This window comes from Lepus europaeus, chromosome 20 (assembly GCF_033115175.1).
Source record: "Lepus europaeus isolate LE1 chromosome 20, mLepTim1.pri, whole genome shotgun sequence".
Taxonomy (NCBI): Eukaryota; Metazoa; Chordata; class Mammalia; order Lagomorpha; family Leporidae; genus Lepus; species Lepus europaeus.
This window is the reverse complement of record NC_084846.1, coordinates 46,326,609-46,354,502: the sequence shown is the minus strand read 5'-3', so window position 1 is coordinate 46,354,502 and position 27,894 is coordinate 46,326,609. Positions and strand designations below refer to the sequence as shown.

The 27,894-nt window shown below is 38.2% G+C and overlaps 1 protein-coding gene across 1 annotated transcript in view; it reads right to left on the bottom strand.

Annotated features, from left to right (window-relative positions):
* Positions 1–27,894, bottom strand: part of THSD7A (thrombospondin type 1 domain containing 7A) — a 449,664-nt gene that overhangs the window by 33,725 nt on the left and 388,045 nt on the right. Inside the window, exons 12-15 of the mRNA XM_062178382.1 lie at positions 23,715–23,909; positions 21,923–22,186; positions 3,221–3,399; positions 962–967 (exon numbers count right to left, since the gene is read on the bottom strand). Coding sequence (XP_062034366.1) covers positions 962–967; positions 3,221–3,399; positions 21,923–22,186; positions 23,715–23,909 — 644 coding nt within the window. The remainder of the gene's footprint in view (positions 1–961; positions 968–3,220; positions 3,400–21,922; positions 22,187–23,714; positions 23,910–27,894) is intronic.

The following is a 27,894-nucleotide window of genomic DNA, read 5'->3' as shown; positions in this document are numbered from 1 at the left end:
GCAAGGACATATGAAACAAAGCAAGTTATTTGTGCTCTGGTGTCCATAAAGGCATTCAGTCCCATATTTGGAGTGGCATGTTTGGTTTCCGGGGTTTTGGAACAATAAACCAATTAAGCTCTTTTCTCAGTCAGAAGAATAACTAAACAAAGGAAATAAATGGCCCATAACCCACTTACTTAGCCATTAATGAAAATTCTTGTGTAATATTTTTGTAACCTACAATAGTCTAACTCTATCTTCTATTCTTCACACACATATACACACAGACACTATAAAATATGAATGTCTTATACCGTTAAATATAGAAAATAGTTTTAAACAGCCCTTTGGAGCCATTCTTTTGTGCCATTTCCAGGGGACTAAAAAGCACAAGAGAAGGGAATAAAGTGGAGCTATCCCAATAGAAATAAAACATGCACCACTGGAAAGAGATTATTTATGATTACTGTGCTCTGGTGTCGTAAGTGATCACGTCAAGGTTTGGAGCTGTGTTAAAAAATGAGTAAAACACCACTCTACCACGTGTGTGGAAGGGAAAAATTGATGGCGAAATACTGCTCTTCCTAATCCTTTGGTGGCTTTCATTTTATTCTCCTTCTTGGACGTGAATACAAATCAATTCACAGGAATCTCTCCTATGGGTATCCAGCCCACCTGCACCTTCCCCCCTCTCTCTGAAAAGCATGAGAGCATTGCAAAGGGGGTCACTGTCCTGTGCGTGAGTGAATGATGCTTGCTGCCCCTCACCTTCACCTCAAGCCCTGGTATTAAAATAAGGAAACTCAAGTAACTATGCTAGGAGATAAAAGAGAGAAGCTACAGAAAAAAAGGAAGAAAAAATGTGGTATTTTCTTCCTGTATGTTAGAAATGACGACTGCAGGAAAAGAAACCCATTCTCAGAAATCATGAATTAAAAAAAAAAATCCATTAAAAAACATGAGTTTTAAGAGTTCTTACCTGTGCCTGGAGAAGTGTTCAACAGGAATGGAGAAAAAGCAGGAAGGCAAAGATAAATAAACATGTCAGTATATTAACAGAACACATGTTCTAAACATATGTTTCATGTATTACCTATATATGAAAGAGTTTTTTATTCATTTTTTTTTTTTTTTTGGTAAAGGATTGGAACTTTTTTTTTTCAGGCCTTAGGGGAGAAAAGCCAACTACTTATTATTGAAAAGTAAGTTACATAAACAAGTATTAAAAACAGCACAGCAAAGGAATGCATTAGATGGACAGGATGAAATAATCTTTGAAATCAGAATCACCTCAAAATATGCATTACGGGGAACTGAGCTATGATTGCAAATAACTTGTGAACCAACTCATGACTGAACTATTGGTTATATATGGATGTATCTATAACCAAGCTCAGTCTTAATTGATCCATCTGCTTTTTAGGAAACTAGGATTTGAGGATTTGCTTATTCAATTGGAAAATGAAACCTCAGAGATCATTTCCATGTCAATGAACTACTGATTATTTTATTGAGGAATGTGTGAATTGTAGCAAAAACCTGTATGATTTACAATTTTCAACATTAATACAAAAACTTGCACTTTATTTTTCTGAATATTTCACTAATACATAAATTCCTAGATATTTCTATTTTTTTTTAATGTAGAACACTTATGCTCAAGGCTGAATATTCAAAAGCAAGTTTCAAATTTTAGCTTTGATTTTGCAGTTATAAGTGCTTTGATATACCTCCAGCAGGCTGATAACAAGCATATAGATGTCCCTATCAAACTAGGCATAAGGTTACATCAGAGTAGGAATGTTACAGAGAAATAGTTTAGGTCAAAGAGTTCTGAAAGCAAGACAACTCAACTTAGAATAAAGTCTTGAACCATTGTAAATTTAATCTTAAATGAAATGATGAGACAAATTCAGTTTATTTTAATTGCAGGTCTGTATACCTATACACACTAAAGTCTAACAGGTATGAGTAAATATGTGATTTTTCTTTATTAAGCTGTGACTCTCCACTTATCAATATTAAATTTGCTATTAGAAATTAAAGTTTTCAAAACTTCTAAAGAAATAGTTCTTGTATTTTTGTTAACATTTCATTTCAATTATCTTTATTTCATGTGTATAATTCAAGCCATGGAATTGAATTTTCTTCTTTGGAAAGAATTCACTAATATCTTCGAAATACAAAATGCTCTATGACTAGGAGGCTTGGTTACCAGTAGATGGCAGTGGTGGAGTACTTGTTCCTCTGTTGAGTTAAAAGGATAAATTCAGCAACTTGGGAAAAATGAAGATTCTCTGAGGGTACTTCCTAAGGAATTTAATTCTCCACTGTCTTTTATCTTTATTTACTTTATTTCAAAATGACTTCCATTTTCCCAACAGCATTGTTTTACTTGGGCAGCAAAGGATGTGTACTGGTAAGCAGAGTCTTAGGAGATTAAAATTAGACAGTCTGTGGATGTGTGAAACACTTCCGTATTTAAGGATGTGGTTTGCTGTATTGTGATTTAGATTCCAATAGACAACATCTACACACAACATGTGAAATTTATTCTTTGTTAACTCACTTATAGACCAAACAGTTTCATAATTGTCTGATATGTTATTTTACATGTAGGCTAGTCACAATTCCCCTTTAGCCATTCTACTTTTGATCTGCGTTGGAATACAAGTAATAACTATTAACAGTAGTTAGCAAGGAACACATCTGTTCAAGAACATTCCAAAAGAAACTGTAAAAAACCAACCACAAAATTGACAGCACACTGGTAATGATTTAGAGGTGATCTTTATGTTTGTTTTTTTCTCAATTAATTTTACATTAAATGAACTTAAGTAAATAAACATCATATTTTTTCCTAAGTTTAGAACGGAAGTCTTTTATTTTTTTATTTGATTTTAAGTCACAGGTAATTGAAATGGCTTTTCCGAGAATCTAGGGAAACTCTAAGGATGAATAAGCTAGATTCAGTTTTACGACAGACTAAATACCTTGACATTATTTGAAAGATAGCTGTCATTTTTCTATTTAATTATATTCATATTCATGCACTTGCAGGGTGCTGAATCTACAGAGAATTCAAATACGACATCTCGTTTGGGTAGTAATAACGTCCACATGTTTATTCAGACATTATAAAGATAAAATGATTAAGTTTCTTATGCGGGGGTTATTATTTACTCATCCATTTTGGAGGAGAATAAAGTATCCTACTGCTCTCCGTGCCAGAAAATACCTGGTTGACATGGTCCAGTTTGGGGCAAGGCCTTCCTCCATTGTAGGGTTTTTCACGCAGCCACTTAGACCGGACCTTCACGCCGCTCCCACAGGACTTACTGCATCTCGACCAGTTGGACCACTCGCTGAGCTTGCAATCTGATGGGCAGGGGATGATGCAAGCCTCTTCAATGTAACCTGAGTGCAGGAAAAGGAGACAAGAGCAATCCCCTCCACCTGTCACTCACCCCTGCCACCCACCATTCTAGCTCGTTCAGGAGGTCCACGTTTGACTTGACAGCAGCATGCAAATGCCGAGATGGCTCCGTTGTTAGGGACTCAAATTAGATCCTGCAGGAAGACGACACACACACAGCCTGACTCCGGTAAGATAACAGCTGAGCAGTGGCCACATGATCTGCTTAGGATGCATGCGCACCGTATTTCACATTTCCCACTTTCTGACAGCTCGTGCTTAATTGACAATAACCTGTCTGCTGCCATGTTTCTCTCATGCTGTCAGAATGGTACATTAACAAGAATTAGAGTTCTCTAGGAAACTGTTGATGTCAAACAAGTTCGAGTTCCCAAGTCCATAAATGTTCTTCCTCAAGAAGAAAAGCCAATCTCTTTCCAATGATATTGGAAAGGACCCATTTAACTTGGCACCTTATGTTCTCCCTTCTTTGAAAATCAAGTCTGAAGAAGAAATATGACGGTTGTTAAATAAATAATGCCTCATCCTTTTCCTAGTGCTGTCGATTTCAGAGCAACTTCACATCTTGTCTCCATTTGATTCTCTTGAAAACCTCATACATCAATTGGGCAGGTATGGGTATTCTAATGGCCAGAGAAGAAAACAAATGCAGAGAGAGAACAGAGAAGCCCAAGTTCACAGGGTGAGAGATGAGGAGAGGTTTTCAGAGGTCTAGTCCAATACCCATCCCATCAAAGCAGGGAGCCACTGGACAGATTTGTTTTAGGAAATGGAAACATTTTCCTTGAAAAGTCCTTCACTACAAACTTGGCACACCACAGTATGGATTTATCACTACTGTTTTCCAGGCATGAGGGAAAGGGACATTCCTTTGGTCAAGAATCAAATGCATGACTGTCCTCTGACTACGGAGAAAGGTAGTTCTCGGTACAAGAAAATGCTTTATCATTTTATTTCAACTGCAGAGACTTGATTATGAGAATGAATATAATTTATAGACTAATATTTCAAAAATTCATAGAAAATCCATGCTGCTAAAAACTATGCATATATTTCAATTTTTTTCACCAAAATAAATTTAGCTTTTAATATCATTTTCCATAAACTACTGTGGTATGAAATTGATGGCCAATTTACTATATAGTATTTCCTAGTCTGGCGTAATCATAAATTATCTGGGATAAATAAAATGTACAGCCTTATACTACCCCTTCCCCACTGCCAACATGGATATTCTGATATAGTTCACATGGGATAAGGTCTGATTTTTGGAATTTAATCTATTTTCTTGCATTTAATTCAACTCCTTTTCCACGCTTTTTTGTTAATTTCAGTTTGTCAAGATAATTGTAGTTTCACATGCAATTGCAAGAAATATAGAGGTTCTACCTCTACTTTTCCCAGTTCCTCCAATGGTAATCAGAGTATAATTTCAATGAAGATATTAACATTAATGGAATGCATTTAGCCTACTCAATACCCCTAGTTTTTCTTGAGCTCAGTGTGTGAGTGTGAGTGCGTAGGGCAGAAGTGAGAGAACACTGCTCTAAGACACAGGTAGAACCAGTAAAATCAGGGAGAGAAACAGATTTGTGGCAACCCTTTCTCCATATTTTTCCTTATACTGATAAAAGATATTCACCCTCTGTTTCAAAATTTTTATTGTGGTCTTCATGAACAAAAGTACATCTTTCATGTATAAAGTTCACTGAATGCAGTCATGAAATCCACACTTCAGACACCTGCTGTGCGTTCCAGTCCAATCACTGCCACTTCTTCTAAGAGCAACAACTATCCTGACTTCTTAAAATCTACAACATGCTTTCTAGAATTTTATGTTAATGGAATCACATGGAGTACATTCACTTGATGAACCTTCTTTAACTCTATGTTGTGATATATACTTATAACACATATAAACATATCCACAGTAAATATTTCTGCTGGGTGTATTCCTAGGAGACAAAGTGATGTTTCAGAGGATATACAGACGTTATCACCTTATTTAAATAGAAAACAATTTTAAATGGAACCAGAAATTAGCCATGAAGAGCAGGATGCAGTGAATTTTCAGAAGTAGGGATTTGTCCCATTTCATTTAGATGTACCAAATGGTGTTTAGTCAGTTGTGAACTGTTAAAGACAGAAAGAAAGGCCAGTGCTAAGTGTTGAATATAATTATGATACTGAAGAAGGCCTTTGAAGTAATGAAAATTATGCAAAGGAAAGTATGACAAAGAAATGAAGGAGTATTTTACAAGTGTTCCCTACAATTTAAAAAGCGAAGCTCCTCTTCCAATAGATTCTAGTAACCTACTGGAACCTTATGCTTTGACTTTAACTATGATTTGAGGTGTGAAAATATGACCCCTCTTCAGTACTTTGAGTGGAAATTTATTTCAAATGCCGTTTCTTTTTTCCTATAGCATAGCCAGTAAATAAATTTATTGAATAATTCTGATAGGGCTAATAATATGTCTTGGTTTTGGTTACTAATTAATAGTTATTAGTTAATAGTTTTTTTAATAGTTTAGTAATGCCAGAACAATGGCATTCTATGACCCAATCACTTAATAATAATTGTAAAAGTACAATGACTTTCAAAAAAATCCCAATCATTTCCAGATATTATCAATGAGTATGGCAAAGGACATTAGCATTTCAAAGGCAATAAGATACTGAAATATTTCTAGAAGAATTGTATTTTTCCACTTTGGAAAATTGTCAAAAGTAAGCCTCTAACCTTTTATTATTCAGTCATTGTAATTGAAAACAGAATCACATGATCTTTCATGTCACTTCTTCACTGAATAACAGACATGGAAATTCTTTGTCTGCTGAAATATTATGGCATCAGTGAGAAGTAACACGTATGACTTCAGACAGGTTCAATTTATATTATTGAGGAAGGAGATTTAAAACTTTTGTGTCTGATTTTCCAATAGCATATTCCAGAAAACATCTCTCTAATAAAACACAATCTATTAAACTGTTAAAAGACATAAATTAGGAACTGGGATAAAGGTGAAACTGCAGAAGAATGTATTGCTCAGTATCCTATTTTTATTTTCCAACGTGTAACAACATTCGATAATGGTGTGTCATGTTTGTCTAGCACCATTAAAATCCTTAATGCTCCCAGAGAATTGCTACATAAGCACTCCCTTGCCTTCTCTGCTAAGATCGCTTCTGAGGGCAATTAACACCAAACAGTCAGGAAAGATGGAAATACAGAGAAACATCGGAAGCACGCTAAGGCTAAATAAACTGCCAGCATCTTGTAGCAATTTATAATTCCCAAGGAATGCTGGAATAAAATAAAAGACTTCACAATTAGGTTGTTAAAACTTTTAGCATTTCGACACCAAATTTGACATTTGAAAAAATGAAATGCTGGCTCCTGATCCTATTTTTTTGTACCCTATATGTATTCTGACTACTGCTTCAGGATGAAAGAAATAAAAAACACCAGCAAGCTTACCGTGGCAAACAGAGGACATACTGCAGTTGAGATATAGCCAATCACCTCATTCATTTGAGTCATGAATGTACAGATAAAATAGCTCTCAACCACCTTCACAATTACTAAATTGTGCTGTTGAAAGCTTCACTGTTGATGGATTAAATATTTCATTTTGAGAGCACATGGAAAATACTGGTTGGTTCTGATTTACAGCTTCATGAATGAGTTACCCTGGCATGCCATCTGAAATATCAGGATTAATCCCAGAAGTGACTTCAAAAATCCTGCTTAAAAGTGTATTACAAGTACACGACTGCAACCAGAAATAAAATTTTAGATTTTTATCCATAGTGGTCCTCACAGACTTGAAAAATTTGAAATAAAACAATTTTTATAAAGATTTAGCCATTTATTTGAAAGGCAAAGTTAGATAGAGGGGGAGAGTGAGGGAAGGAGGGCAAGAGTGAGCGAGTGAAATCTTCCATCCACTGTTTAACTCCCCAAATGGCCTTAATGGCCAGGTCTGGGCCGGTGGAGGTCAGGAGCCAGGAGCTTTCTCTGGGTCTCCCACGTGGGTGGCAGGAGCCCAAAACCTGGGCTCCTTCCCAGGCTTCCCAGGCACGTTAGCAGGGAGCTGGATCAGAAGCAAAGCAGCTGGGACCTGAATTGGCACCCACATGGATTGCCAGCACTGCAGGCGTTGGCTTAACCCACAGAGCCAGCCCCAAGAAAAATAATTCTGTAAACACTTTCCAAATGGATCCTCTATTCTTTAGCAATTATTTAATATTAGTGGGGCAGATGCTGCGGAAATGACCACTTGGGGCACCCTCACCCTGCATCAGAGTCCTGGGTTTGAGTCCCACCTCTACTTCTGATTCTGCTTCCTGCTGGTTTGCACATTAGGAGGCAGCAGATGCTGGCCCAAGTGCTTGGGTTCCTGCCACACACATGGGAGATCCAGACTGACTTCCTGACTCCTGGCTGCAGCTCTTGTGGGCATTTGGATAGTGGACCAGTGGATGGAAGAGATCTCTATGTCTCTCTGTGTCTCTGTTGTTCTTCCTTTCAAATAAACACTAGAAAAAAAATGGTAACTTCATAACCTGGGAAATCCAAATTATGTTTAAAGCCAAATCTTACATTCTAATGTTCTAATCAAACTCATATTCACTGGATAAAAAGTTACAAATCAAGATTTGACAATTTATTATAGTGAATGGCCCAGGTAAATTTATATAACTACAATGAAGTGCTGTTTTCATTTATATTTATTTGTTTTATATACATATGAAGGTATCTATCTTCATATATGCTAAGCATTCCTAGATTTTCTCAACATTTCAAAATCAGTATGAATGACTGTGATGTTTTGTTATTTTTGCAATTTCAGTACTGAGAGCTTACCCTAAAACCAGGCACATTTGGATTCATTTAGGTGTGTCTATGTACAAGTTCATTGTCAAACAATTTCTTATAGAAAACTCTAAAGCTTTTTGTAGTGTAATAAAGAATTTAGCTGGTTTTTGTCTCATTTCTGGAAGGCATAGTCTAATCATGGAAATTTCCCAAGTAAGAAAACTTTTTTTTTTGAAAGACAGAGTTACAGAGAGGTAGAGACAGAGAGAGAGGTCTTCCATCTGCTGGTTCACTCCACAGATGGCTGCAATGGCCAGAACTGAGCCGATCCAAAGCCAGGAGCCAGGAGTTTCTGCCAGGTCTCCCACGTGGGTACAGGGGCCCAAGGACTTGGGCCATCTTCTACTGCTTTCCCAGGCCATAGCAGAGAGCTGGATCGGAAGAGGAGCAGCCAGGAGTGCCCATATAGGATGCCGGTGCTTCAGGCTAGGGCTTTAACCTGCTGTGCCACGGCACCAGCCCCAGAAAACTTTCTTAGTCATGCTGGGCTCCACGGATCATACAAGCATACTTCAAAAAGTTCATGGAAGAATGGAATTAAAGTAAAAGTTTATTTTGATGTAAAAAAAAAGTGAAATATATGGATAGGTGAGGTCTTCAAAAAGTTATTGAAAATGCATCTTATGAAAATTATGCATGGATTTGAAATGTTTTTTTACAGCAAATTAAACCTAGGTTTTATTTCCACTTTTTCATGAACTTTTAAAAAGTCCCCTCACCTGGGAGTTTATGCTAAAGAGATAGGAAGGAGCTGTGATTAGAGGCAGACAGCCTTGAGCCACCTGACATCTGCCTGATGTTCAGGGAGGGAGAGACTGAGTCAATCACACAGCCAACGACTCACTCACTCTGGTCCCCAAAGCTCTGGTGACTCTCTGGCAATTCACCTGCATATGCTTCCTGGCTTAATGGGTAGCATGGTTCATGTTTCAGATTCTCCAGACTCCTCCTACCTGTCTCTCTTGCCTGGTCTAATTTGTATCCTATTGCTAGAATAAAACTGCAATGGTCACTATAGTGTTCTTCTGAGTTCTGCGAGTCATTCCAGTGAACGCCTTAGCTTGAGGCTGCTTAGGATCCCAGAAACTTGAGGCCAGCTTGTCAAAAGGAAAGGTTGCCCTGGCGGCTTCCAAACTTGCAGCTGGTGTCTTGTGAACTGCTGAGTCCTTAACCTGTGAAGCAGGGCTTAACTCCAGGTAGTTAGTGTGAGAAGTGCTTTGCACTTTCAGCTAGTCTGCTAAAAATGGCAATAACATTGTTCATGTAAGCACTGGTATCTATAGTTTGATATTCCTATCAAACTAACAAATCCTGGGAATATTAACATAGATTAAGGCATTTGCTGACTTTCTCTACAAATATAACATTTACCATTTTGACTAACGTGGTGTTAAAAATTAGAGACAGGGTCCAAATGATTCATTTTGGCAAGCAAAACAAAGTTACTTTGCAAGCCAAAAGTTTGTAGGATTTTGTATCAAGACAAATATGTTTAAGAGAGTATCTAAATTATTAAATAATAGGAAATAATTTTGAAGCTTCTGTTAGAGTGATTTTTAACTTGATTCAGTACAGAGTACTGCTCTTCAATCAATGAAAATCTAATATTGTCATAGAATTATTTCCAAAGGAAGATCCTTAAATACTAATTTGTGGGATTCTAATAAGTGCTAAACACAATTTTAACAAAAACATTTGTTCGTAAGTTGGAAAACTGCTACAGTAAACTAGGAAGCTAGTAAACAGTTCTCATTCTCCTAGGCTTATTTTCTTCCCTCTCCATCCCTCCCCTTCCTTTCTTCCTTCTTTGTCTTCCTTCTCTCTTTTTTCATAACGTGAACTGTGAATCCCTAGGAGAATGACTTGGATGCTGCACTCATTGACCTTTTCTCCTAAAATCTATTTGGACCAGGGAAACATAGAGCCTCCATACAGGTATTGACTGGGATGTTTTACAAGTGGATTCATGTTTTGGACCATACAGAATTTTAAGAATATTTTTTGGACCATACAGAATTTAAAGATTTAAAAAAAAATAGTTTCTATTCTTTTTGTCTGTTTCTGGATGTGAAAGAAAATGCGAAAATAGCTAACCAAACACAAAACTCTAAAAGCTTAAGAAAGGTTTTCTTGTATTATTTTATGTTTCAAAGTTTTAAAGGTCAAATTTATGGGTAATTTTATGCTAGTAAGAATCTTAGCAGAAGGAAGGGAGAATTTAATGTAGATAACTTTTGAGTTATTTTTCAAATTCAAATATCTTTAAAATATCAAAAAGGAGTCAATTGCAGATTAACTAAAATTTTCAGAAACGGCTACACAGACTTTTAATATAACCATGTAGAAATGGATTATAGATTAAAAGTAAATATTGAAAATAAAATATTCAATAAAATATTGAAAGTAAAGTTTTTCTTTCAAAAACTACATTTCACATATACACTAATTCGTTGGTGTGCTCTCAGGTTTACTTTTTGAGCCCATATAAGTATGTCTAATATATAATGCCTTCTTCAGGCATTTTTATAAAAGTGTTTTTTATGCGTAAGCTGTGTTCACTACTGGTCCATTCTGATGAAAATCTGAAGGAGGAAAAAGGCAAACTGAATTGAGCTAATGCAATAGAGACCTTTAAAATCCTTGGATTTGCAAGGTTTTAGGAATATAATAGGGGTCTACATCTGGATCAGCACAAGCAAATGGCCTGTATTCCTATGAACTGCAAAACCTTGTAACACAACATAAGTAAGGAACAACACTAGGGTTGTATCAATAAGACTATTAAAGACATGGACAAGATTATCATTTCACATTGAAATTGGTGCTATTTTTTTCCCTGCGTTATTAGAGGGAATGAGGAGTCAGAGGCTAATAGAAAGGATGAGAACAGAAATTACTGGTAAAGGAAAATTTCAAATTCCTTTACTTTTTATTGTTGCACATAATGATTTGTTCTTGGTAATGAAGTTTATTTTAGGCAATGGAACATTTTCTTCCTAAAAAGCCTGAAAGGGAAGCCAAATGGATGCATGGGACGTATTGCAAGCTGTGTTTGACAGCCTCGCCAGAGGGGCTCCATGGTTTGCAAACCATGTTGTCAGGTGGCAGAGATGAGGTACCAGGGATATGAGCACACAGGACTAAGTGATCATGGCAGATGCTTTTCCATCACACCAGACAGGAACGGGAGCTGCAGGAAATTTTCCATATCTCTCCCTCATCACCTCCATTGCCCCCTCAGGGAGCCTATGTGAGAATAGTGCTGGTATCCACACTCTATTTAAATTTGACCCCAGGCTATGCTTTCTCTTTGTACCTAAGTATCCATAGAGCCCATCCCTGTTCTCCTTGGCTCTTTAAACTTGCAGCCAGTTACCTTAGGACAAATCTGCCCCTCACCCTCTGCCACCATTTTTGACATTTAAAAAGAAAAAAAAAAAAATCCAAGTCTTTAAAGTTAACTATGAAAGCAATATTAGCTTAGCTATGCAACCATATGAGAAGTTAAAACTCTAAATCGATTAGACATTAAATAAATACTACCAAACTAAAAAAGCTTTTCAGAGAAATCAGGACTTCATTTCACCTTATTTGCAAGACTATTTATTGCTTTTTCACCTTGTCTAATTAAATATATTTTCCATCAAATAAAAGTATCCACTATGATAAGTAATTATTTTTCAATGAAATCTATTTCTAATTAGTCTGTAATACTGAACCAATATAATTTTTGATAGAATTCCATTACAAAACAAATATATTCTAGTTATGTTATATTTGAGTGGGCATGAATTGTCTACAGAATTATTTTTATCAGATGTATCTTGAGTTCCACACAAGGACTTAGAAGCAAAAACTGTTAAACTAAAATCTGTTTGTAAATTGGAGATTTATTTTATTCATTGGAGATGTATTCCTCTTCCAAATTTTGCCAATGACTCTTATCTGTTCCTGCAAATTCTAATAAAAAACAATCCTAGGGCTGGGTACTGTGGTGCAGCTGGTTAAGCCACCACTTGGGACGCTGTATCCAATATGGGAGTGCCCTTCTGGGTCCCTACTACCCTACTTCTGATCCAGTTTCTTGCTAATGCACAAGGGAACACAGTGGATGATGGCTTAAGTACTTGGATCCCAGCAGGCATGTGAGAGCCTTAGGATTCTGGGCTCCTGGCTTAGACCTGGCCCATCCCCTGCTATTGTTGGCATTTTTGGAGTGAACCAGTAGGAAGGAAGATTCTCTCTCTCTCTCTCTCCCTGGCTCTGTCTTCCTGTCACTGTGCCTTTCAAATGAATAAATAACTCTACAGAAAAGACAAAACAAAGCACAATCCCACACCTGCGACCTGTGTAGAAGAATCCCTGACAAATAAGACAGCATCTGGTATTTGCAGTGGCCAGAGATGGTCACTGAAACATGACATCTTCTTTCAAATCATCTGTATGAGTGAAGTAGCACCTTGACAGTAGGGACTCCATTTTGGAGCATTTGAGACGCCATTCTGGGAAGGTGCCCCCCCCCCCCCCACACACACACCGTGAGACTCTGGTCTGAAACTATGATCTAAAACAGTTGAACAATAGCAGTCCACTACATCACACTTGGCAGAGCACAGAAACCCCCTACCACGATCACTCAAGCTTGGAAGTGAGTAGGCTACACCTGGGTTAATGATAAAAATGTAATTTGTCTATGTCCTACATATGATTAAAACCAATACCTGGATTAATGTCAAAATTATAATTGGAATTGTTAAGATTGTAACTGGTATTGTCAAGATTATAATTGATACTAGTTTTGTATAGGTTTTAGGTCAGCTTGACCCCAGTAACCATGTATTCCCCTCCCGATTTTGTGGTTCTTGCCTTTATAAACCCTGTTGCTTTGGGCTTCAGGGTCGAGAGTTCTTTAGGGCATGAGCCCACTCTCCACCGCCAGCAATAAAGGACCATCAAATTTTATCAATGTATGGAGCTCCTTTGTTTGCACTCGCTCAGGTACAACATGAGAACTGAGAGGGGCTGGCATTGTGGTGTAGTGGGTTAAGGCACCACCTGTGACAGAGGCATCTCATATGGGGACCACTTGATCCCCTGTCGCTCTACTTCCAAACCAGCTCCCTGCTTATGCACCTGGAAGAGCAGTGGAAGATGGCCCTAGTACCTGAGCCTCCGCACCCACATGGGAGACCTGGAAGAAGGTCTTGTCTCCTGGTTTGATTTGGCACAGCCTTGGCTGATGTGGCCATTTGGAGAGTGAACCAGTGGATGGAAGATCTCTCTCTTTCTCTCTCTCTGTAACTCTGCCTTTCAAATTAATTAATTTTTTAAAAAAGAACTGTGAGAGGCTGGTGAAATAAGGATGTAGAGTGCTTAGGTTATGATGTAAGAGTGTTAAAAATTGCCACACAAGACTAAGCTGGATTCATAATGTGAAGATATTTTACTAAAAGCCCTTTTGAAGTAGGCAGGCATACTGGTTGGAGTTGATCGGATTTGTGAACTGGAAGACCACGCCCCTGTGTGACCTCATGCTCCTACCTGATGCCTTTGCCATGCCCTTGTGTGGCCTCATTCCCCTACCTGGCCGTACCGGGGTGCCCACCAGCCAATCAGGTTAATTGACCACTCCCCTTTGGAGTGGGTTAAAAGCCTGGGGCACAGTGTGCCCGCCCGGCTCTTTTTCCCTGGCCTCTTGCTAGGAAGGGGCTTGCTGTAGCCCCACGCCTCCAGGGCGCATGGCCTTCGGGCCATGTGCTCTAGGCTTCCTGGCCTAGATGCTCATCCACGTGGCTGGTTCCTGGTGCTCTGTATGAACCCCCATTCGCTTCTTTCTCCTACTCTCCTAAGCACCTTTCTCACTAAATAAAAGCTTAAAACGTACCATGCTGCCTCGTTTATCTGTGCTGGTATTTAGAATTCTTCTCTAAATATTAGGCAAGAACCCTCTTGGGCTTATTAATATCGGGGATTTAGTAATAAGCCCGTGGTGAAATCGTAAGGCACCCCAAATTCTGGTAGTACATGTGGCACCCCGGCTAGCATTTCTATGGAACTTTAAGGGGCCACATTTTAGTGTGAATTTTAGGGGGTCTTGTCCGATATCACTTTGCTTCATGTGTAAAATCTGTAGGGCCTTCTTTTTATTAGTGCCATAATGCAAATTACCCATGAAACAAATCCCATAGGAGTAATTTTGGGTGTTAGCCAGGGTTTTTGCATTTTATTGGATTTTAATGGTCACCCTTTGAATCCACAGATGCTTACAAAAACAATTGCTAATGCCATTCATTAACATCCAGAAGGTTCTTTGTAATGCCACTGAGAAGCACAATAGGTAGAGGCAGAAAGCAGGGAGCAGTCAATAAAAATCACTCTTTTAAAGAGAAATTAATCTTATACTAATCAGGAGTTAGATAAACTATGCTGAACTATTCAACTGTGACTACAGTTAGGAGACAAATGGAAATAATTAAAAGGTTATGAAGTGAACTATGCAGCTGTCTGAATGGCAGCATGATAGGCCCATGGCAGCAGGAAGTCCTGACAATTTCAGTCATCAGATCATAATTACTGAGTGCACAAAATAAAATGTGCTCAATACCTTAATGTAATATTGTATTATTTATCAATAGAACAGCAAATAAATCTACAGCTTCCTCTTCTTTATCTGAATTGAAAAAGAATTTTTTCTTCCTTAATACTTTGACAGATATATTGTGATATTTTGACAGATACATTATCAATAACAACTTAAGAATTTTTTCTCTTTCAATATGAAAAGTGTTTTTGAAAAATGCTTAAAAATGTACTGATTTGTAAATGTAGAATGCTTTTATTTGTTAAAGTTCGTTAAGTATAGAAATTCTTCAGCAAAGGACAAATTTGAATTGGGCTTTTATTTTCCTGTAGTATTCACTATTAATTTTCTATTAAGCACTTAATAGTGTTAGCATTACATGTGAGAAAAAGAACCTAATGAAGAAAAAAGCTAAATATGTTAGAATGTTTTATACACACACACACACACTACCCTTCCTTACAAGAGAAGAAAATGATTCCTCAACTTTCCCTATAACCACACCCTCCATGGTGTGAGTCTTAGCAATTTAGCAATCTATCTTCCTCCCTTCCTCCCTCCCTCCCTCCCTTTTTCTTTCACATGTATTTATTTGACAGGCAGAGCTACAGAGAGAGAGAGAGGGAGAGACAGATAGAAAAGTCTTCCATCTGCTAGTTCACTCACTTAATGGCTGCAATGGCAGGAACTGTTTTGAACTGAAGTCAGGAGTCAGGAGCTTCTTATGAGTCTCTTATGTGGGTGCAGAGGCCTAAGCACTTGGGCCATCTTTCACTGCTTTCCCAGGCCATAGAGAGCTGGATTGGAAGAGAGGCAGCCAGGCAAGATCCAGTACTCATACAGGATGCTGGTGCTGTAGGTGGACGCTTTGCCCATTATGCCACAGTACCACTGTCTTAGCACTCATTACCAAGATCCTTTCTCCAAAAAGCCCTACAGACTTTGTTTTCAAAATTGAACCCAAGTAGACTTTCACCTTATTAAGACTCACTTTAATACATATCAAACATTCCAAAGGCTCTATTCTTCACAGCTGATAGTCAGTGAATGGCTACATGGAGGTGAAAACTGTTTTGCTCAAGGCAGCATCACTCAGGGCTCATGAAGGAAACAATCTGCAGTGCCAGCATCCCTTGTGAGTGTCAGATCAAGTCCGCTGCTCCACTACTGATTCAGCTCTCTGCTATGGCCTGGGAAAAGCAGTGGAAGATGGCCCAAGTGCTTGGGCTCCTGCATTCACATGGAGTCTTTAAAAAAATGTGCAATGGAATCCTCTGAGGATTTCTCCTAGTATAAACTATGATGCAATGGGTCTGTGAAGGGGTGTATTTCCAACAGTTTTGGGTAGCAAGACTTTAGATTCGTGATGCCAGAAACAGTTGCCAGACTGTTTTTGTACAGTCTGAATGGAACACAGGCATTCCCATTTGCTCAGATATTGTCTACTGCCACTTTCATGCTATAACAGCTGAACTGAGAAGCTCCAAGAGAGATCTTCGGGCCTGCAAAGCCTGAAATATTTATTACCTGGTTTCTTACTCAGTGACAAGCATGTAACCTAACAGTCAATTCTCGAGTTCCTTCAGGGTCTTTCCTTGATGATAAATATTTGACAGGTATCAACAGCAATATTTGATTTTTAGACAATAGGAGAGCCTTGCATATGAAGCAATCTGGGCGCAGGAAGAAAAATCCTCAGATTTTTCTGCCTTCTTGAAACCTCACAAATATAACCGAGTTCAGTTTTTGAATATTTATTGATAGTATGTTATGGCTTAGACTGCCTATGTGAAATAGGAAAGAGAAATTTCCCGAGGGTAAAGATCGAAGAGAAGTGTACAGGAAGAGTTATGCAGCTCATAGAGTGCAAAATCGGAACATCTGACATTTTTATACTTCATCCAATTTACCGTCAAAATATCCCTTTCAGATAAATCAAACTGAAGTGATATTCCTTATTTTTTCAAGGAAAAGTGAGTGGGAAGAAGGAAAAATAAATACCCATGCTCCCAAAGTTGTAAACAGAGTTTTCGAAAACCTAAGTTGTCCTAATTACTAAAGTGAACTAAGAGTGTGCAAATCTCTAGTGTTCTACAAATCAGGAAGTTCTGAACAGGCGGCCTTAAATGGCAACAGAACAGACTTTCCACTGTTGGTGTTACTGATCCAAATCAGGGAATGGGTGTAGGACTAGTATTTCATCTCGTGTTTAGTACATGGGGTGAACTAACACATATTTGATCAGCATAATACAAATATTTTGTGGTATGTAAAGATCTTATTTTTTTAAAAAGAGGTTTATTTTATTTATTTGAAAGGCAAAGTTACAGTGATGGAGGGAGAAAGGGAGAAAGAGAGATTTTTCCATCTGCTAGTTCACTTCCCCAATGGCTACAATGGCTGAGGTTGGGCCAGGTTATAGCCAGTAGTCAGGAGCTTAACTCAGGTCTCCTACATGGGTGCAGGGGCACAAGCAACTGCGCCATCTTCCGCTGCTTTCCCAGGCTCAGTGTCAGAGAGCTGGATTGGAAGTGGGGCAGCTGGGACTGGAACTAGTGCCCATAAGGGATACCAACATCACAGGTGGCGGCTTAACCTTCCACGCCACAACACCGGCCCTGTAAAGATCTTACTTTGTTTTAAAGATGCGAGTTACTCTCAATGGCCTGTTTCATAGTTTCCCAGATATGTGATACAGAGTGAAAGAAATTGGGAAAAAGAGAGTGCCTTATCTGATTGTAGATTAGCTGCAACACTAGTAGAGTTCAACTTTTTCTATGGGAAAAAAAAATTCTCTTTAATTTTTCACTCATTCATTTATCCTACAAATATTGACTGAACAGTTACTATCCTTGAGGTTTAAGATATATCATTGACTAAAACAGTATAGTCTCACTCTATATTCTTGTTGGGAAGATAAAGCATTGAAAAACATAATGAGGGGCCGGCACCGTGGCTCACTTGGTTAATCCTCCGCCTTGTGGCGCCGGCATCCCATATAGGTGCCGGGTTCTAGTCCTGGTTGCTCCTCTTCCAGTCCAGCTCTCTGCTGTGGCCTGGGAGGGCAGTGGAAGATGGCCCAAATGCTTGGGCGCCTGCACCCTCATGGGAGACCAGGAGGAAGCACCTGGCTCCTGGCTTTGGATCCGCACAGTGCCAGCCATAGCGGTCATCTGGGGAGTGAACCAGTGGAAAGAAGACCTTTCTCTCTCTCTTTCACTGTCTATAACTCTACCTGTCAAATAAGTAAATAAATAAAAACATAATGAGTAAATTATATAGTATGTTACATGCCTTAGAAAAACAAAAGGGATCTGGAAGAGGTGGGTGGGCTGAGGGGTACTTATATTTAAATGGAAATCTTACACAACTGTACCTGTGCAAGTTAGGTTTCCCCTAAAAGTCTTTAAAGAATCAAGGTTAATTGATATAATTTTAAAAGTTACAGAACTTCTACCCTGTGTTCTGGGAAAATGTAAAGGTGATGAACTTGAGAAATATAGTCAGCCCTCCATGGGTGCCACATATATGCATTTGGTCAATCAAGAATGGAAAAATATTCAGGAAAAATGCCTTGGTAAGACTCCTGTTTCATTATTCCCTAAAAAATATAACTATTTACATAGTATTCAGAGTTGATCTAAAGTATGCAGGAAGTTATATGCAAATACTACACCATTTTATACAAGGGACCTGAGCACTGGCAGATTTTGGTATCTAAGGGGATCCTGGAGCCAATCCTCCCAGGATACTGAAGGATGACTATACCTAGTACTATGTGGTTAAGCACTCAATAAATTCCTAGTGAATCCACTGATCAAGATTTAGAGGGTTCTAGTGGTGGGTAGAAAAAGTGTGATACTGTTTTCAAAGCTATCGAGATACTATCCAAGATTTCCTAACCAAAATAAATATACATGTGTAGTATGTTTTTAGGACAGTTAAATGTCCCAAATATATGTATATATTATGTGATATAAATATAAATAACTATAAATTATAAATGTTTTATATATAGTAACTTTATTTAATACTATAAATCAGCTGAATGAACATTTATATGGCACCTAAGGCATTCTTTAAGATTTGTTTTAGGACTATAGCTATGTCACTTTTCATCACATAATCTGTTATTATGAAGAAATCCAAACGCAATAAAATTGTACCCAAATTAATGAACTTGGTGAAAGACTGCTTCATCAGCATCAGATTGGTAACATGGTCTACAGCTGGACAATGATTAAACAGAAATGCCCTAAGGCCACCATTGAATAGGGGATTACTGTCACTGTACTGTACCACACGGGGATCAATCTTATATTTAAATTGACAGCAGGAAAAGATTTTCTTCTCCAAAGCCACTTAAAACCCTATATCCACAATCCATCTAGGAAGCTATTTAGGCTGGGAGAAGGCAGTTGTCACAGAGATTGCAAGTTAGAGAATGACTAGGATGGAGTGGAAAAGTTGTAACATTCCACACACACCATTCCGACGTGACAGGGTGAGAAGCGATTTCTGAAGAAATCAGGCAATAGACATTCACCCTCTCGGACTCTGAGTAGATGTGTTGGTAAACACCAAACTAGCCCATGAGGTGGTGAAGCTGCCAGTGAGGATGCCCAGGTCTCACGGCAGAGCGCCTGCTTTGGTTCCCAGCTTTGGCTCCTGATCCCAGCTTCTTACTAATGCAGACACTGGGCGGCAATAGTGACAGCTCAAGTAGTTGGGCTCCTACACTCAACTGGGAGACCTGGATTTAGTTCCAGCTCCTGGCTTTGGCTTAACTCAGTCCCAGCCATTGTGGGCATCTGAGGAGTAAACTAACAGATGGGAACCATCTTTCTGTCTCTGCCAGTTTCTCTCTCTCTCTCTCTCTCTCTCTCTCAAATAAATTCTAATTTTTAAAAATCCCAATGAACATCCCATCACAGATCATAATAGATGAGAGAGGAATGATGGAGAACATACAGAAGAATTAAACTGCAATGTTTCACTTAGAATACTTATATACTTCCACATCCCCAAGAAGTTCAATGCATAATGGATTAATCTTTTTTTCTGAGTATGTGTTTCTCTAGAATGCTGTACTGCTTTCTTCACGCTTTGAATCAAAAATGCTAAGAAGCCTACTGCCTCTGGCCAATTTCAATTACTTTCTAAAAATTATTTATTTATTTGAAAGGCAGAACGACAGAGAGACAGAGTACGCTTCCATCCCCTGATTCATTCCCCAAATAGCCACAATAGCCAGGGCTGCACCAGGCTGAAGCCAGTAGCCAGGAACACCACCTGGCCTCTCACATGGGTGGCAGGGTCTAAGTACTTGGGTTGTTTCCCAATGCCTTTCCAGGTGAATTAGCAGGAAGTCAGATTGGAAACAGAGAAGCAGGATTTGAACCAGCACTGTGATATGAAATTTGGGCATCCCAAGTGCTGTCTTAACATGCTGCACCACAGTGCTGGCCTGGGTAGCAGGGACCTGAGGACTTAAACCATTACCTGCTTCCTCCCAGGAAAGCTGGGATTGGAAGTGAAGCCAGGCCTCAAACCCAGGTACTCTGACATGGAATATTAGAATCTTAACCAACATCTTAACCACTAGACCAAACACCAGTTCTCATTTTTCCATTTAACGCCTTATTATGACCTTTTAAGTTGCCACCTGAAAACAGGAAGAGCATTCACATTTTTCTTAGTGTCTAAAAGATAATACCAATGTAATTTATGTAAAGAATAAAATAGTTTCTCTTAGATATGTTCCTCAGAGTACAGATTACCTATGAGTATTGTAAACACTATAATTTCTTTTGAAGTTATGGTTCTAAGTGCATGAAATAATGTTTAATTTAGCAATGCACATATAATGACCTTATTCATGGCTAGAGTTTTGCTACAATGGAGCTTTTGGGGGTGAACTAAAAAATAGACTTTGATTAAAATAGTAACTATATGATAAGATTAAGACAGATAAGAGTTTTACATATCTCTTGGGAGGCAGAGGTTTAAGAAATTTCAATAAATATGTCATGATATCTTGATCATTTACAAATGTGAGATGGTTTTCTCAGTTTGTGTTAATTTCTGAACCATATAATAAAACTGAAACCTGAAAACTCCAATAGCAGAAGTTATTTCAGCAAGGTTGGAAGCAAACAGCCACGTATCTTGCTCATCCTGCCTTGGCCATTTCTACCAAGATGGCAGATTATCAACCACTGTTTGCAAATATGTGATGTCTACGATTCAGGCTGACTCACTGAAAACTAATCTCTTTCCATTATGAAAGGATGCATATATTAAAATAAAAATAATGAAGAAAAAACACTGCTAATATTGCCTATTGTCTATAAAATAACTAAAACAGTTCAGTATATTATCTGGTCAAATATGGACAACATTCACAAACTTCTGGTATTTTATTCTTTCTGTCAATTATTGCTGCAATTTCCCTTTCCATTTGGGTTTATAAAATAAAAGTGGGCACAGTTCCCTAGGGGCATGTACATTTTTCTGTTTTCTTGATTCTCTTTGGCCAATCTCAACTCAACAAAGAATGAGCAGACGTTTGAGTTTTTCCCAATTATGACTTTCCATCTTTCTTCTCTGCTACTTGGGGCACGTTGCAAAGATTGTCCATTTAATTGTGAAAAGTCAAAGTTAAAACTCTAATCTCAAGTTGAACTCAAATCCTAGGTCCTCGTCACTCCTTCTCTGAGCACAGACTTGTTGGGAATTGTTGGGTCTATTGAATGAACAGGCTTTAGCTAAGCCCTGAAAGTTACTGGCAACATTTTTGCTTCCCGTTTTGAGGATATGGACATCCAAAGTCTCCCTGTCACCTATACTGGAGACTTGATTGCCAGCTGGAGATGAGACAACATTATACTGAATATCCTGTTGCACACACATGATGTATAGTGTGGTGTTACACTGTGTTCAACTTACACTGCACTGTGTAAACTTTCCCTCAACTGCAACACACATGCATTTCACTCCCCAAAGACAACATAAATAGAGCAATGAGGAAAAAAGGGATTACCATGGCTGTTGCATCTGGATGTTTCCACAAGCCGCCCGTTTTGATCGTAGCATGCCATTGCTTGGTAACGATATCCTTGGCCACATTCTTTGATGTCTCCTTGTACTTTCATTCCCAGTAGCACTTCCACTTTCCCCTCTGGTAAGATACAGTCTGACCAGTTCCCCACAGGCTGTGCATTGTATTTGTCACAAGGACAATATTGAGTCTCAATCAGGGGGTACAAGTGGGAATTTTTACATTTTTCTTTCTTTTTACTTTTTCCTGTGGATGAAAACCCATCAGACAATTTAAGTTGAAAAACATCATTATTAATTGCAAGCCTCTTGAAATTTCTACCTTCTTATGCCTCCTCTTTCCAGTTTAGACCATATATAACAGAAACCTATAAGTAAATGATATTTTCTCACCCCACAGAGATGTATATGTAGGCGATTGCTGGGGCTTAGTATAGTGGAGCTTTCCTTACACCTCATTTTGTGTGAGGAAGTCACTTGTATTAGATTTTATGCTCTTCAAAATGATTAAAATCCTCTAAAATGATCCTGTTTTTTCAATAACCGGTGAGTTTCTGGTAACTGCATAAACCTCTCCTTTATAACATTTAAAAATAAGAGATGGAGAGAGAGTCCTTGTGTTGGACTGAATGTCTCTCTTGCTAATTCCGAATAGATGGTATATGGTTACAGAGGATTATACTTGAGAATATGAGATTTTTTGAATCACTCTGCTGATTATGATTTTGTATCCTTCAGTATTTTAGAGGGAATGATTTTGACATACTTGGTGATTCATGTAGAAAAAAGTACTCAAAAATATTTGAAAATGTTTGAATATAAATGTAAATAATTTTTTAGTAAAAGAAAATCATGTTGAGGATAAATTCCATATGTGTTTGAAAATATTTATTTAATTAGTTTAATGCTATCAAATTAATATTGATGGTATACTTACTATACAAGAGCACTACAAAAAGTTTGTGGAAAAATAGAATAAGAAGTGGGTCTGTTGTGGTGCAAATTTTCAAACCAATGTCTGCCTACTTTTTCACAATACATATTTTCTATATTTAAAGATCCTCTAATATGTATCATATGTAAAATAACCCTTAATTATAGCATATATAATGAACTACATATATATATATGTCTAACGTTCATAAGCTGTCTTACATAGTTTTCAACAGTCTTACTTTTGCAGATGGTTCATTTTATAACTTCTATCATGCAACGTCTACTAGCACCAGTATTTTTTGGTTTCTTTTGTCAGTGACTGTGTTTCTTAATGTACCAGGCTCTGATTCAATATGATGATCCTGACTTTTCCTTGTTAGATCACTTCTCTTTTTTTTTCTCTGTGTCTTCTCTTTTATATGTAGTTTTCAGACACAGGATTAAAGTCACATTCTTCCTTGTAGGATATAAAGGCTAATCTGAACCTATGACAGCGAGAATGGGTTAAGAAAATGAAAGGGCAACTTTTCCACTTTGCTCCAACAGCCTTTTGGTAATCCACTGAAAGTACATGTTTCGACCAAAACATAATCTATCACCACTGTATAGTCGTTTGCGTAGGGAGTCAGGCTGCTTTTTTTCTATTTACTAAAACTATTTATTGCTTCTATCACTGCCAACTTACATTAAAATACACATCCAGATCCCCTGGCATATTAGGTGTAAGCACAGCAACAATAAGGCATTTTCAAATGCATTGTCAGAACCCTCTTCATATAACTTCCATTGCATTTTTCCACCTTGACAAATGTTGGCTTTGGCATCCCAATTATTCTTACCAACAATAGTGCGCTTTCTGGTCCTCACTGCCCCACAGTCTCCATTGCATGAGGAAAACTTGGACCAGCTGGTAAATTGACAGTCATCTTGGCACGGGATCTGGCAGGCTTGGGTGAGGGCTGGCACAGGGCCTGCATACTGGAGACATTCATGGATGCCAGCCTGCCCTCCATCTTGCTTTCGACAAGTAATGGCTGGAAGAAAAGCAGAAAGCTGTTTATACCACATTCAAAGGTCTAATTACTCTATAATTTAGAAATTAATGTTTGCTTACATAGGAGTCCTATTTTATTTCCTTGTTTACAGAAGACCTGTGGTAGGAGTTGTTTCTAATAATCAGACATTAAATTGATTTTGCAGGCTTTCTAATAACACACAACCCCTAGTGGTTTTCTTGGCACAGAAAACTACATACACATACATGTTCAATATTTAGCAGTTTTCATGAGATGCTATTAAATATGACAACTCATGTCACACACGGGGTATACTTAGAAATGAATTATTTAATGAGACAAATAATACATGATCTCTGACAACAGTTTAATGTTGAACATTGGACATTGATAGCAGTGTTGCAGAATACCAGGTACCTTTAATACTGTTGTATAATGCTGGGCTTCTTTTTTCTGGTTTTTAAAAATTACTTATTTATTTATTTGGACAGGCAGAGTGGACATTGAGAGAGAGAGACAGAGAGAAAGGTCTTCCTTTTTCTGTTGGTTAACTCCCTAATGGCTGCTGTGGCCAGTGCACCGCGCTGATCTGAAGCCAGGAGCCAGGTGCTTCTCCTGGTCTCCCATGCGGGTGCAGGGCCCAAGGACTTTGGGCTATCCTCCACTGCACTCCCAGGCCACAGCAGAGAGCTGGAATGGAAGAGGAGCAACCGGGCAGAATCCGGCGCCCTGACCGGGACTAGAACCTGGGGTGCTGGCGCTGCGGGCGGAGGATTAGCCTAGTGAGCCATGGCGCCGGCCAATGCTGGCCTTCTAGAACTTCTATATCTAGGGTCTTATGGCAGTGAATTGGTTGGTAGGTTGGAGTGCAGAGGACATACTCGTGGAACTTGTCTTGAAACTGCATTGGCATAAAACATTCTTTTTCTTTTTTTAAGGTTTATTTATTTATTTGAAATGCAGATATAGAGAGGGGGGAAGGTAAGAAAGAGAGAGAGAGGGAGCGTGAGTGAGGGAGTGAGGTGGGGGAGAGAGAGAGATAGAGAGAGATCACCATGTGGGTGCAGGGGCCCAAATAGTTGGGCCATTCTCTGCTGTTTCCTAGGCACATTAGCAGGGAGCTGGATCACAGATGGAACACCCAGGACTCAAATCAGCACCCATATGGGATGCCCTCTGTAGGCGGAGGCTTAACATTTTACACCACAACACCAGCTGCAGAAAACATTCTTTTTCTACAATGGGAATTTATTGGGATGGCTTTGGAGTAGTTAAGGGAGATACAGGATAAAAGTCCTCCACCCACTCTGTCTACAGCTTCTTCACCTACTCAAACATCAATCCTGAATCTAAAAATACAAATGGAAATTTCTAGTAATGTTCATCTAACATAATTAGCATTTCCTCAATTACATATGGACTCAGAAATAATTCTAATTCATATATATTTTCTCCCAAGATATCATCCTATCAAATTATTTAAAACAAGAAAATATTTTATTACTTATTGGACATAGATGTAAAATTGTTTTAATATAACAGGTCTTAAAGAAAAAGAGCAAATGACATTTATAGACTCCTTCCTCCCCTCTGCCATTTCCCTCCTAAGTTTCAAAAATCATCGATTCATTGGGGCCGGCGCCGTGGCTCACTTGGCTAATCCTCTGCCTGTGGTGCCGGAATCCCATATAGGCACCAGGTTCTAGTCTCAGTTGCTCCTCTTCCAGTCCAGCTCTCTGCTGTGGCCCAGGAAGGCAGTGGAGGATGGCCCAAGTGCTTGGGCACCTGCATCTGCATGGGAGACCAGGAAGAAGCACCTGGCTCCTGGCTTCAGATCGGCATAGCTCCGGCCGTAGTGGCCATCTGGGGGCTGAACCAACGGAAGGAAGACCTTTCTCTCTGTCTCTCCCTCTCACTGTCTGTAACTCTACCTGTCAATAAATAAATAAAAAAAATTTTTAAAAAATCATCAACTCATTTATTGAGAAATGATGGCTGGGCTTGTGGGTGTGAAGTAAGAGAGCTCTAACCTTGCGTTCAAGGAGAGGGAATCATGGGGACTTGCACAGGCAAGGGATTACAAAGAATATCCATCTAGTTTGAAAGGACATGATCCCTAGCATGGTATAAGAGGAATTCCCATGACACAGAATACCAATGAGCAGTCCTCTCTCCATTTGACATTTGAAGCAGGATTGACAAATAGTTTAAATTTGGTAAGTTCCCATGGTTCATGGGAAAAGTTGCTCCAAGTAGGCCCAAAAGGAGACTGAGAAACAGTACAATATTAGACTTTTAGCTAAGTTGGAGACCTAGGAGACAAAGATGTTTAATTTGGAAAGTAAAGACTTGACCATATGTATTAGAATCCTAAGCCATGAAGAAGATTGCATTATATCTTACTAAAAGAAAACTGAAAATTGTATAACTGAGTTTGGGTTCTTTGAATTGAAATTATTTTTGCCTACTCATCCATTTTAGCCCTCTGAAATATATACAAATACAAATCTGAAAAATTAAATGAAATTGTGTTAGATTCTTCATTAAGGGTCCTTTGTAGAATTTTATTGTAGAATTGCTCCAACTATCATCACATTAAATGATACCAAAAAGGAAAAACAAGGTAACTCCACTATCAACATAACTGTACAAACACATTAATTTACTTTGTGCAGCTCTATATTAGTCACATAAATCCAAAGTTCATACACCTACCCTCCATAAAATCTTAAGTACTTCAGTTAGTTGAAAAGAAGAAAAATTCCCGTATCTGTTCCCAGAAACCCACTCAATACTCTACTCTTCTTATCTGAGGTTTTCGACAGTGTACTTATGGAACGAATTACTCATGCAATGTTATCCAACCACATAGAAACAGCACCATTTGTACAATATATTGAAAATTTATCGTACATCTCAACTAGCTGGTATTCTGACTTAGAGGAAACACAACAATTCAAACACAAAAATGCAATCTGAAATGAACTTCCTGCTATTCAGGTGAGGAAAATTTAAATGTTTGGGAAGGGAACCATCTGGTCCCTCAACTTTATAAATCTTAAAAATCATTTCTAACACACTGAAAACTGTGATTTTAACTGTAGAAAAGAAGGAGCATACTACGCACGCTTCTCAGCACCCCAGAAAGCTACATATATCCAGACAACTGTATATGTATTTACAGGTAGAGCTTGTGTAGTTCATGTGTAATGACGATGTAAGTTCTTTGAGCCTTGTTAGCATATAGGCCAAAAATCATGTGGGCTTACAGACAATTCATGAAAGCTTCTTAGTTAGATCAGAAAATACCAAAATCATGACTTTCAAATAAATTTCTTATTTAACTCTATGTTGATAAGATGCATTTATTTCATTTATACTTTTATTTACATAAGGCACTGTCATTGTTGTTAAGAGTCAGTTGATAGGTTGCCCCCAGAATTTGAAAACCTGGGTATCATCACATCAATGTGTTTACCTTTTGGGTTACCTATGACTCAAGTTAGGCATGCTGAGCCCAAATATTGAAGAAATATTGTAAAGGTAGATTTAAAGAAAACACAGTTTCTTCAACAAATGTCATGAAAAAAGGAGCTCAGCATGTTGTTAGATGAAAATCAACTTAAAATATACTACCACACTGCAATGCATGGCCCATTTTGGACCTCACTGTGAACACACTGTACACTGATATTTTTGAGACAACAAAGAAAGTTAAACATGACCCTAACAGATGATATGAAAGAACTGTAAATTTTGTTAGGTGTGAAAATAATGTTGTTAGATTTAAAGAAAGAATCAAATATTTATGGGTGATATATGAAGGAGCTTCAAAAAGTATCATTAAAAGATAATGTGAATTATTCATGAACTTTTTGAAGCACTCTCATATATCTTATCTGAGGGTTGCTTTAAAATATTCCAGAAAAATTCATTTTAAATGTTTGGTAAGTGGCAGATGATCAAGAAAGACAACATGCTATAATCAGTTGAAACTGAGTAA